Source organism: Procambarus clarkii, chromosome 41 (assembly GCF_040958095.1).
Source record: "Procambarus clarkii isolate CNS0578487 chromosome 41, FALCON_Pclarkii_2.0, whole genome shotgun sequence".
Lineage (NCBI taxonomy): Eukaryota > Metazoa > Arthropoda > Malacostraca > Decapoda > Cambaridae > Procambarus > Procambarus clarkii.
In genome coordinates, this window is record NC_091190.1 from 18,610,457 (window position 1) to 18,623,827 (window position 13,371).

Below are 13,371 nucleotides of genomic sequence, written 5' to 3' on the forward strand. Positions count from 1 at the left end.
CACGTGTAGAAGCATGAAACATAAATGTTCCAAAAAAGTTGTAACAACCTACCACTACTACAATGTGGGAGTTACGAATATTAGGAATGAAATAAAGAAAGAGCTGGTAGAGGCCAAATCAATACACAGTCTTAAAACTAAGATTTAAGTCACAGTAAACAGTAGTGCAGTACCTAAATAAATAAATGCAAAATAATCACAAGTTAGTCCTCCACACTCACTCGCACTCTCAGGTAACCACATGTGCGTACACATACAAACCAAGTTAAATTGAATGATGCCTTGAATTACCGACTAATTTTCCATTTAAGGAAAATATGATAGGCTTTCTAATGAGAGGTCTTTGAGGCTCAAATCATGTAAAAGTTAAAATAAATGAAATGAAATTATAGGGTAGAAGGCAATTGGGTAGAGTTACTGTACTAGCTTCCACCTCTACACGAGACAATTGTTCAACAGTAACAGCAACCCAGGTTGATGAGATCACTGTCACTTATCCTTTGTATTGTCTAATGAAGATGACTGGAAAGTTTAAAAGATGCAAAAACCTTTTCTGCAAGATCATCCAACAAAACTTGCTCCAAAGGAGCAAAAATAATAATAATAATGTAGGTTTCAATAGATACAATTTTAGATAGATAAAAAACATGAAGCACTCGACTCAAATGCAATTTGAGAGGAATGTTCATGCTTTCAGCTTCACATCAGTCTACTGTTGCTGCTAAAAGAAGCCAGTACAATTTTAGGCAATTCATTAGGATGGCCTGTGCCAAGAGACAGGCTCTTTAACTGGTATGTAAAGAGTTGTTCATGAATAAGTAAATCTTGGTATGTAGACTGGATGCTTCAACCCATTCCAAGACCTTAAGTAACAATTCATTATCTATTCACCACAAATACATTTACCATATCCAAGCGAAATATATTTCTCCCTCTCTCTCTCTTACTTTCTTATACTCTCACTCTTTCTCTATCAAACTCTCTAATACTCTCTCTTTCTCTTACTCACTCTTTCACAATCACTTGGGCTGCAGTACAGCGACGGTCTCGCTTCATGCGGGTCGGCGTTCAAACCCTGACCGTTCAAGTGGTTGGGCACCATTCCTTCCCCCCATCCCATCCCCAATCCTTATCCTGACCCCTTCCAAGTGCTATATAGTCATAATGGCTTGGCACTTTCTCCAGTTACAGCCCCGCTCCTGTGTCAGGCAAGTCCACTTCGGGTTCACCATAGCTCGTGCTACTTGGAACTTTTGTTCCAAGTAGCTGAATCTAAAACAACAACAGGCACTTTCCCCTGATAGTTCCATTCCCTTCCCTTTCTAACTTACTCACTCTTACTCTCTCTCCTTACATGCCTTCTTATTCCCTCTCTTCCTCTATTGAGGTGTTGAAGATAATTATATATCAAATGGAACACTTGGATTGATTAAATTTCATTACTATAAATAACATGCTTAATGAATCTAGTAAATTTGTTTAAAAAAGTGACCAGGGTAAGGTAGGAAAAAGAATGGATTTACTCTATAAGTCTTGGATTGCTAGAAAGATTTGGACATTATTTATGGAGAATATAATACAAATTTAAAAAAAAAAAGGCTGGAGATAACTGGAATGTTACTAAACCAGGTTCAGGACTTGACAGAAAACAGAGAAAGCACTGCATGGGGAGAAGTCAGTGGGGAAGGGTAGCAAGTGGGGAGGGAGGGAATTTTCACGGAAGACCACCAGGTCATTACAACTATTTAACACCGGGAAGGGATCAGGATAAGGATTTGGGATGGGATGGGGAGGAATGGTGCCAAACCACTTGGACGGTCGGGGATTGAACGCCTAGGACTGCTACTGTGCATTTAAATTACTAACTTACCTGAGAGTCTATATCCCTACATGTCAATGTTTGTGTATACTGGTAATGTGAGGATCATACAGAAGATAAGGGTAGCTGAACACCACAAAATGCTGAAGGACAACTTTATTAAAGTTGCATAATACGGTTATTGACATTCAATAATAGTAAGACAAAGCAATGAGGACCCAAATGGGAGACCAGTGACCAGATGAATATTACAGACTGAAGGATAGCCTTCTCTTGAAGCGGGCACTGTATTGCCCATTGAAAGGAAGCACGCAAAACAGGAAAATGTCAGTGACATATGTCAAGCTAGATAACACAAGAAAGACCTTAAGAAATCATAACTGGGAATCATTAGTCACAATATTCATCACCCAGGTGAAGTCTTTCCTAGAATGTGCTTCATCAGTTTAAAGCCCATATGCTCAGAGCTCAACAAGAAAATTGATCAAACATTTGCCATAATATTCATGCCTAAAATAAAGGGGCTAAACAATGAAAACAGACTATGAGAACTGAATCTGACCACTAGAAAGAAGGAGACTCAGAAGGTATGATACATTGAATATTAAATAAAAGGAAAACTAAGGGAGACATAATATACAAAATGAACACTGACTGCTTCAAATGAAGGGAAATAGAATCACACAACACAAGTGGAAATCTTAAACATGAGAATCTCAGACACACAAGGAAGTGCCTCTAAAGTGAATAGAAGATGAATAAGTAGAATGAACTAAAGGGAAGAGTTGGGTGTTAACGTTATCCGTTAAAAAAAAAAAAGAATAAGATAATGCAATGGAATGTCTAGAGTAATTGCCCCACTCAACTGACAACAAAGAGATGGAATCCCAAGTGTTAACTTCTCTCCACACAACCACAAATAAGACAGCATGCATCACAAATGCACACACAAATACTACCCAAAACATACGTAATAAGTAGGAAGTAGTGGAGGCTAACTTCATACACATTCAAATGTAAATATGACAAATAATGAAAATTTGAATATACTGTACAATATCTCACTAGCATATTAATGATTAAGAGGTAAGGTCCAGGAGAACTTGCTCCTTTAAAAAAAACAGTTTGTGAGCATAGGCTGGAAGGCAGGTGTGTGCAGGCGTGCACGGGCACACCAGTTCATTGGATGTTGAGAGGTAGGACTGAAGAGTCAAAGCTCAACCTCAGCAAGCACAACTAGATGTGTGCGTGCACGCAAATACACACAAAGAAATGCATCAGCAGGTTAGCAGAGCCATGCTACAAAATGGGTAATAGAACCGAGGTATGAGAGATAGATGGGAAAAATTAGAGCTTATCAGTCCGGTAAATTTAAGGAAATGAGGATGTAATGGACCAGGAAGATCATGTTACTCCAGCTACACAAAGAATTAAATAACAAACTAGGAGAAAGTAAAGACAAACAAATTTGATTGCAGGTGAAAGTTGTGGATAACTGGAATGTAATGCAGAATGAGGTGATGCATGCAGAGAGATCAGAAATATGAGAGAAAATGTGATAAATGGACAGAGGAAGAAGGGATACCATGAACTTCAGCTCCATGCTGTAAACCTCAAATAAGTCATTATAAATACAAACAAAACAAAATATAAAATTAACACATCTTAGAAAGCTTTATACAAGACAATCAAAGACAATCTTTTCAAGGAGGAGTTCCTAACTGTATTAAGGCATTAAAGGTTATTTGTAGACTTATCCAATATGTAACATTTTCTAAACAATACCAGATAGAAACATCAGATTTATTTTCATAGTATGTGAGCATGAAGTAAAAGGTTATACTCGATTCAGTGCTGTCACTTGTATTGAAAAAACAAAAAAATTCAATATGCCATTCCACTTCTGGCATAAATTAAAATGGCCAATAACTGTCTTGAAAAGCATAATGTTTGTGAGCTTTATTTTCAGCCTTCAACATCTGTCAGCAGTTAAGCATTAAAACCCATGGATCGACTTTGCTTCATATTTGGTATGTTTATCATTTTGCAGGGTACATGCTTTTACATTAAAGCAAGTGCAAGTACCTAAAAAAATATATAAATATTATAAAACCATAGATTTTCACATCCATGGCCAATGCTAAACTGGGCTAAAAGTCAACTGTGTCCCTCTAGTTAAGAATGATATGTAAAAAAATTAAATAGATAGTGGTGAGAGGGCACCAGTCGTGCAAAATGTTTTCTCAGAGCACTGAGATACCTTGTACTGACATCATAAGAGGACAAAATATATATATTACAAAGTCATTGTACAAACCAAGCACTCAATAAAATAAGGGCTTGGAAAACCACAAAAATTAGAGAATAACTTGATAATTGTTATTCAACTTACAAAGTAATGTACTCGAAAATTCAAATTTACAATCTCAAAATCCATCTAATATTGCAAAATATAACACCTGAACAACTTAATATAAAAAAAATTCAAATAAAATTTACGTTTTCAAAATGAAGACATATGTTAGTGCCCAAAACCCTAGTTCAGTAATGTATAAAAAAAATACAAAAACAATTAGTAAGTCCCTAACCACCCTAACGTCTTCCTCGTGACCTGACACACGCAGGCAGGAGAACTTGAAACAACTCTCTCCCTTCATTATGACTCATTTACAAAACACAAGACCTGCCTGGTGCTTGAGGAAAACTGATAAACAAAATATACTTCTAACTGATTCCAAGAATTGAAAATTCCAATGTGGGGAGGAAGGGAAACATCACTTTAATGAGGACTCGTGTCATACCGCTAGGTTACCACTAGACTTGAAGTAGCTTGTGTAAACACTGAGACACTTACACTTTCTTCATTAAATGCATAACATTCCTGGACATGTGCCTGAGCTCTAGCTTTCTAAATGTGCATAAATATACAGTGTGGTAAAAATTCTTAAGATAAAAGTATAGCATGAAAAAATAATTCAATCATTAGTTCCCCTTTTAGGGGACCATATAAGAGTAACAACTATAAAGGACGAAACACTTTGATTACCAGCAAATAAAAATTAGAATTGCAGACTGCAATTTGATTATCAGCACAACAATTGAAACATTATTTTACAACAAATATTTTCCAAATGTTGCACTATGTATGGTAATACTGTATAAGCAATAAATGCTGGATTTTCTCAACTGATATACTGCCTTCAAAAATACTATATGAACAGAAAAACTGTAAGAAATTAATGCATATATGAAAGAGGTTGAATGACCTAATAACACAAGATGTCCTGAAAGTGGTGCACCCACTATACAATAGCTAAAGGCTATAACCTGTCAGTATTCACTTCCATTATCCAGCACCTAAATATCCACTCAGTGAACCATGTCCTCTGGTAAACTGGGTGTCGTACCACTTACAAGAGCTTCTCAGGCAGCAACGCTGATAGGCAAGCTTCAGTATCCAACATTATTTGAACTTTATACTAATTACAAACAATTTGTCATTATACCTTCATAGAGGTGACTACATACAAAATTATCAATAACTGGTAACCAGAAAATTAGATAATGCTGTCACAGAGGCACTTGCTGAGATACAACAAAAATTCTCGGATGGTGGATGCCAAGACTTGCCCTAAACATTGCCATACTACCCAAGTGCTTCAAAAATGATGAGCAGGCCTAGGATGCAACACTAAAAGCAATGCTTCTCATTCAAAGTTAGTGCCAAACATGTTTAGGTCATCAAAGTTTGTGGAGCCAGACGGGTCAAGGATTTGCAACATGTCGTTGAGCTCGGGTTGAGTGCCTGGTGCACCTCCACCTTGGTGACCAGTGCCAGAGCCGGGGTGAACTGAGCTGGTGGATGGCCCTACACTTGCTCCCTCTGCACCTAGACTGCTATACTGCCACATTCCTGCAAGAGAATCTTTCAGTTACACAGAACCTTTGGCTCTACTACAGCTAAAAGCTAGCAAATATTTAGTGAAACCTTTAATTTATTTTATTTCATATGAACAAAGCTGAACAAAAATTACACTTAATAACAAGAGTACACTCCAGATTATCCAACAAATAATTCTATTTGTGCAAGTGACAGAATGTGCAATTGCAAGTATTGTACTGTGAAACTCCACTTGGACAGAGCTTAGTTTAATGACGTCTGGTTGCAGTGAAATGACAACATTTCAGTCATAAGCTCAGCAAAATTAAATGCAGAATGTAATGCCAGCAAAATTAAAATTATCCAGGTTTACATTAAGCATTTACATTAAAAACACACACATTCTCCAGATGATACTATATAAAGTGAGCATAAATACATGACATAATATTTCCACCAATAAAAACTAATTGTCGCTTCCACAAGACAAAAAGTTCTGCAATGAAACGTGTCCCTAAAACATTTGTCAAGTGTAACAAAACACAATAAAGTAGGACTCCAGGGCAAAAATGTGGTCTTCTATTTTGAATTACACCTCAAGAACATCCATCAGCTTACCATACCAGGATATATAGGAACAACAGTGAAAATGACAGAAATCCAGTGACACATTAAGGATACTGGGGACAGGAAATGTATTTGCATGCCCACTCATTATGGCTAGAGACCTCATGAGGACCAAACATCGACCCATAATCGAGGTCAACCACTGACAGAGGAAACATTTCAACAACTTTACTTACAAGAAAATATTTGGAAATGTCTAAATGCTAAACAACTCTATTTGAACTAGCTACTCCTGACCAAGCCAATAAACCTGAATGCAATGAAGTGGCTCTCCAAGCTCCCCAAGGGTTAGGGTGTGCCATCCCCCCACACTTGAGCCTCACTGAAAACCCAACACAACAAACGGGAACTCGAGGGCAGAAATGAGCAGCTACTGAGGTGGAAACTAGAAAGGGAAATTTCCTTATACTCAGCACTTTATATCCGGGTTGGCACTCCTTGGTTACTACCATCAGCTTACTCACTATGCAGGCCTCATGGGAACCAAACTGCTAACCATGACAAAGGACCCCACAGATTGAACCAGACACTTCAGACTAGAAACTACCATCCCAGGTAAGTACCGAGTCACCAGGACCCTGTTAGAAACTTTGGGTTGGAATACTGGCTGTAGACACAGATGGAAAGAAGACAGAGCAGTATAATTCCAGAGATCATATGCCCAGGAACAGACTGGACTTAACCACCCTATTGATTAACTGTTTGCCATTACAAACAAGTGCTGGAACAAGGGAACATGAAGCAAATACTGAAGAAGGTAAAAGCCAAAGAATCAAGAACTCAAAATACCAACACAAGGCATCAATAAGACAGACGGCATGATGATTTCTGGATGAAAGAATAACTCAATGAGAAGGACATGACAGGACCCATTCTTCATCAGAAAAGAAGGTATCTGTAGTTTGATAAGACAATCCCCAGGAATGAACACTAAGGCAGTACTGCTCCAACAGAAGGCACATTGTTCACTAACAGAATGGTCAGAGTCAACAGGAAGGCCACCCAGAGGGTGAAATCCTTCAAGGACTAAAGAGACTACAGGAATATGCTGAGACAGCTGAAGGTGAATATGATGACCAAACCATACATCAGAAGATGGAGAAACAATGAGTTTTGATCCATCCTGGACCATTATCAAGTTGTGTGAAGTCATTACACAACTTGATAATGGTCCATGATTTTTTCATGTTTTTTCAATCAAATTTGATAAGACAGCACTATAAAATATGAAAAATAGTGAACCTGAGAAATCTGATTTACGAAGACACTGAAGACAACATGATGACAACATTCAAAATGATGATGGCAACATTCAAACAAATTCAAGAAAGTATATATTCAAGCTGTACAGGATGGGCTACAGGAGTGAGTAGTGCACACTAAACCCACAAATAAAAGCATGTTTATGTACCTGATTGTACCTAGATTCTGGGAGTAGTTCTACTCCCAAGCCTGACCTAGGGCTAGGCTCTACTAGCAAGACCTTGAACCAATAGGCTGTTGCTTGGAGTGGCCCGCAGGCCGACATATCGACTACAGCCCGGTTGGTATCCATGAACACACTCACTTCATCATAAGTGAACACCCAACAAATAAAACAAACATATCCCAGTAAATATTTTCAAGGAAGAGATCACTTATTCTTAAAGCTGTACCAAAATAGCTAAGTTACTTACCTGAGGAGGCCGGAGCTGTGTATGAAGGTAGCGAGCGACTTGAAGAGCTTAATGGTGTATATGATGGAGTTGAAGGAGATCGTGATGGACTCATGCTGCTAGTATAGCTATATCCTTCAGCCTGTAAGTGAATACAAAAAATGTAATTCTAAATAATTGAGAAAAATAAGTGTAAATTTCATACTCAAGTCATCTTTAGTTGATAAAAACAGTATTGACACCACTTTACAAATATAATGGCTCACTCACTCTCCCACACATACTCAAAATTAAGTAAGTTCAATTAGGCGAGTACAGTACCTAACTATTTTCCCCATATGTATCTTTAAGATAAATTTGTGCAGAGCTTTCTTAAAATAGGTTTTACAGGAATCTAACCCTTGTGAAAATCATGGGCTGTCTGAATACTTCAATTATTTAATGTCATTGAAGACAAGTAAAATTTGAGGCTTCTCTTTTTGTAGCTGCAAACTAAACTCTTATCAGCTACATATTCTAAATTATGAGAGCTATTAAAACTTTATAGCTAAAAATGCGAGATAGATGGGCAAGATATACCTGTCTTATATGTGGATTAGACCACGTTGTGGCGTGTGCAGTTGTAGGTGGTGATGACGACTTCGTGATTCGTGAAATACTGGATGATGCCTGGGTTGTGAGGGGTGTAGCCTGTGGAGTGCTTGGAGAGTAGCTAGCCAAGGGTGACGCACCCGCTTCATATCCGCTATACACTCCTTGCGTACTGCTCGGTCGTCCTGAATCTATAGAAGAAAAAGCACGTGATATCTAAAACACAAAATATTATTCAAAATTATGAAGCATTTCGGATCTAGTTGTAAAGGAAACAATGGAAAATAAATGGCCAAGGGAACAATGAAAAGTTTGGTTAGAATGCATGACTACAAAGGACAATTACTGCAGAAAGACAAATTCAAATTTCAATTAACAATGAATATATGGATGATGATAGTTAAGAGAGCATATTTAAGTGAATTGGAGCATAAAGGAAGACCAAGAAGTTAAATATACATAGTGAATGGGTGCTCAAGAGAGTAGGGACTAAATGAGAAAAATGCACGAGAAGTCAAATTCAGTTTAAGACAGGTCATTTCCCTTTTTTTTTTTTTTTTGTTTTTTTTTTGCCTTATTTTTAGGAAATATGCGAGGGAGTTTGTAAATGTGTGGTGGCATTTCAGCAAACATTGATATGATGCAATCTATTTTCTGTCAGGTTATGTATACAGTATTATGAATTGGATTGGTCCTCGTACCAACTCTTGGGGTATTTCACTCATTGCCACTCTTCACACCGTTATCTTCCCTCTCACTGTGACTCTTTACCTCCTACTGAGGAATATTCCATTATATAACTCGGTACCATATATCTAAAATGCCAGCTATGTTAGCTAGTTTTAAATAATCAATAATTAGTTAACAAAATACTCTTATAAAGTTTAGTACCGTATTGATGATATTTTGAGCATTTACTTACTGTGGATGTGTGGCTGGATCATGTGCGGGTATAGCTCACGTTGCCGTTGCAAGGAGTACTCAATCCCCGGCTGGTGTGTCGAGTACTGACTGTTTAGAGGGCTAACTTCTTGCTGTTCAGAGGCACTACCACTCATTTCACTTCCACCTTGCATGGTCCTATAGGCAGAGAACGAAGAATTTCAAATAATTAATATTTGTTAATGATAATAAATTTAGAAGCCTTACAACAAAACTCTCTCATGTTCCTAATGTCTTTAATAAAAAGGATACATTGTTTATCATATAAACTATTTTCCCTGATGTTGAATCTTCATTTTATTGCAATATTTTTCGGTGCTTCCCCATCATCTCAACCCATGAAAGTGGGACAGTAGATGATGATGCTGAAAATAAATGTATATTCTCCCAGCAATACTATCATCTGACATCATCTTATCCATTACTAAAACCATTTTGAAGAACAGCACAGCAAAATGAATTCTCAAAGAGTCCATCAAATAATCTGAACAGGTAATCCAAGACAAAACCTGAGAACAATTATCCCAGCATGATCTAAACTTTGTGTCATGCAGCAGGAGCAGCAGCAGCCAGGATAAATGCAAAGCACATAGCTGTGATGCAGTCCATCTTGCTTTAGTAAAGGGCATCCTGGTTCAATGATTAAGAAAAAGACATAGCTTGAATCCACTCAGAAACCCAGAGATAGCAACATATGGCTGTAGCAGGAAAGTGCACCTGATCCACTCAAGGACAGATAAACCAAAAGCATCTTTAAAGCAAGGTTCTCAATCTGCCTACACACACAAATCTGAAATTTTTTTGAGAAACCAAATGGGCTTGGATAATGAATGGGAGACGGAGAGAAGGAAGACTTTAGAGTCTGAGGCACAAACTAAGGAGGAAGCAGCTCTGCCAAAGCAGCTCAAAAGGAAGCAACTGTTAGGTCAAGTGTAATGTACCACTGGAGGCCTTAAGATGAGGCACTATGCCACCTTCTTTCCATAGTGTTATGAGGCAAAAGGCCTTGGAAATTCATTTTTAGGAAGAGGATAAATTTGGTTAGTAACTTGTATTCACCCACTAGTGTCATGATTATGCCTAATGTAGTATAAAACAATATACAGTAGCACTTATTTGAAATAAATTCCTATACTATACAAATGTTAATTTAGTGCCTTACTTTATAAAATTCAGGCCTATGGCTTCAAGGCAGGTAGATCAGGTGTGTGATAAGTAATTTAATTTTTGTTATTAAATGTAATTTTGAGTACAGTAATGCACATAGCATTTTCTATCAACAGAATAACCATTTACTAATTTATTTGCAAAATTATAATAATATTTATGAAAAAACTATGTTAGGGAACAGTATATCAGTACTATGGGTATTTATGAGTCACAAGGCAGTATCTCATCTCACTAAAGATTACTGTAGCAAATGTATATTTTTCCTAATATATATTATATATATTATTTATTTGAAATATAAATGAAATATATAACAGGTACTCTTATTCATCACACATCTATATGTTTAAATAAATCAATTCAGTGGAAACTAAAAATGTATCCCAAGAGGAAAATAGGCAAATCACAATATAAATAAATGACCATTTATATCATACAGCAGCCTTATGATTGTTGCTACTACTTTTCTAATTTTATTGTCCTTAAAATATTCAGAGAAGCCATTCAAATAAACACACAATATTACACTGAACTTACTTGGCAGCTGTATTTGTGCAAACAATGTATTCAATATCATCAGTATATGGGTTGAGGAAGGCAAACGCAGATGTTCGCAGCCACACCCACTCTCGATTCTTTCCTCGAAAACGGTACATAACGGACATCACTTGACCTTTCAGTTTCAATACTGGAAACAAAATATGAAGTTTTCTAAATTACAATCAATTTTAAGTCTTGCAATTACAGAAAATAGCTTTAAGTTGCATAGTAATATTATAGCAATTCAGTACAAATGTTTAGTACAAGTTACTGTCAGATATTATCTTGTGTTGATATGCACTGTAATATTTTTATTAAAAAAAATGAAGGCCCAATTATTTTTATGCAAATGCTAATTTTCTGAATATCAAGAGATGAATTTCAGTACAGTACATGAAAATGAAGAGAAAATAGCAACATCATCCCATATGAGTTTTAAGACCTTATATATTTATTGACAAACATTAAAATATTTTACCTTGATCAAAGCTTTCCTTCATGTGCGTCTGATCCTCTGGGTGGAAAAAATCAAAACAAGGCTTGGCTAGTAGTTCCTGCGGAGAGTACCCCAACACAGTCATCACACGCTGGTCAACAAAGGTGAACTTTCCATCCATAGCATGACGAGATATAAACTCTGTTGAAGTAAAGATCAAATCAACCCTTCTTAATATAACCAATAATAATGGTAACCCAATAATATTTCACAAAGCAGTAAAAGACACACTCATTAGAAGCACTATAACTTCATTTCCTGCCCATAGGGCCAACATGATACATACAGTATGCTCTTTCTGTGCCATATGATAGTTACTTTTAACACTTTTTCCTTTTTTCTTTCCTTTGAAATTTTTCCTTTGAAAATGAGATTTGAAGGCTAGGGTGTGAGAAATATACTAGATGTAGTTAAATCTCTTTACAGACAGTCTCTCTTGGTAGATGCCCTTCATAAGGAAGGTTGAAATTAAGTTTTTACCCATGAAATCAGCCCATAGAGCATGGAAAATATTAGGGTATAAATGTTAACTCTTAATATGGCTCCAATCATGTTTTTGATGATTTTTGTAGATGGGCTCAATATTACAATAGATGAAGCCTTGGAAAAACCCTGAGGCATAGTAGTTGAACACTTAATGCTAAATCTTTATATTGGACTAAAAAAATAAATAAAAAAGTAGTGTTTATTATTTCACTAGTTTTTTAATGGTACACACAGAAAGAGCCTATTACTAGATCTGTAACAGAAAAATACAGATGTCAAAAATTTAGTTTTTTTGGGTGCATTACGACCCTCGGAAGGGTTATAACTGAAAAACATTGTCGTAACCAAAGGGTTAACGGAATGAAAAGCACAAATGAATGAAAAGCAAATTCAATATACTGTACTGTACAATAATAGATATCATTCATAATTTATCAATTAGGTTCAAGTGAAATTCTGTATATTGGGTTATCATACAAGAAATGCATGTAAAATATAATTATAGTCAAAGTGTCATCAATGAAAGAAGGCACTTTCTCTAACCATTTTGAGAGTTTGATCCCATGAGGTCTGATGTGTTGGGAGTTGAGGTAACCTGAAGCCGACCGATTGCCACCAGACAGCAGTGAGAGGAACCATGTGCTTCCTCTTCACGATCCATCTGCAATAACATTATGACATTTCTTAATGTTATAACATTTAATGAATAACCTTCAATATCCAAACATCAATGAAAGGTACTTAAGCATCAATATCAAGTGTCTTCTTGGTAAGCATCCTATCTACAATGAAGATGGGGTAGTGTAACCCACCAAGGATATGTTTTTGGAATATTTAGTTCACCCTTCTTGAGGTTATCTTGAGATGATTTTGGGGCTTTAAGTGTCCCCGCGGCCCGGTCCTCGACCAGGCCTCCACCCCCAGGAAGCAGCCCGTGACAGCTGACTAACACCCAGGTACCTATTTTACTGCTAGGTAACAGGGGCATAGGGTGAAAGAAACTCTGCCCATTGTTTCTCGCCGGCGCCTGGGATCGAACCCAGGACCACCGGATCACAAGTCCAGCGTGCTGTCCGCTCGGCCGACTGACTCCCTTGAAAGACATGCATTTAGAAAGCATGGTTTTGCACATAGAACTCTACCTATTACACCATTAAACATGTAT

General features: G+C 37.0%; 1 protein-coding gene across 14 annotated transcripts in view; it reads right to left on the minus strand.

Moving 5' to 3' along the window:
- Positions 1-1,960: 1,960 nt before the first annotated feature.
- Positions 1,961-13,371, minus strand: part of LOC123761089 (Aryl hydrocarbon receptor nuclear translocator homolog tgo) — a 304,903-nt gene continuing 293,492 nt past the window's right edge. For 12 of the 14 annotated variants that reach the window (XM_069339440.1, XM_069339443.1, XM_069339446.1 and 9 more), the window contains 7 exons: positions 12,750-12,867; positions 11,703-11,861; positions 11,222-11,372; positions 9,495-9,652; positions 8,561-8,763; positions 8,003-8,123; positions 3,764-5,732 (listed from right to left, as the gene is read on the minus strand). In XM_069339440.1, the coding sequence (XP_069195541.1) occupies positions 5,527-5,732; positions 8,003-8,123; positions 8,561-8,763; positions 9,495-9,652; positions 11,222-11,372; positions 11,703-11,861; positions 12,750-12,867 (1,116 nt within the window). In that variant the 3' untranslated portion in view covers positions 3,764-5,526. Of the gene's footprint in view, positions 5,733-8,002; positions 8,124-8,560; positions 8,764-9,494; positions 9,653-11,221; positions 11,373-11,702; positions 11,862-12,749; positions 12,868-13,371 lie in introns of all 14 variants that reach the window. The other 2 variants (XM_069339441.1, XM_069339444.1) reach the window with 1 other exon arrangement.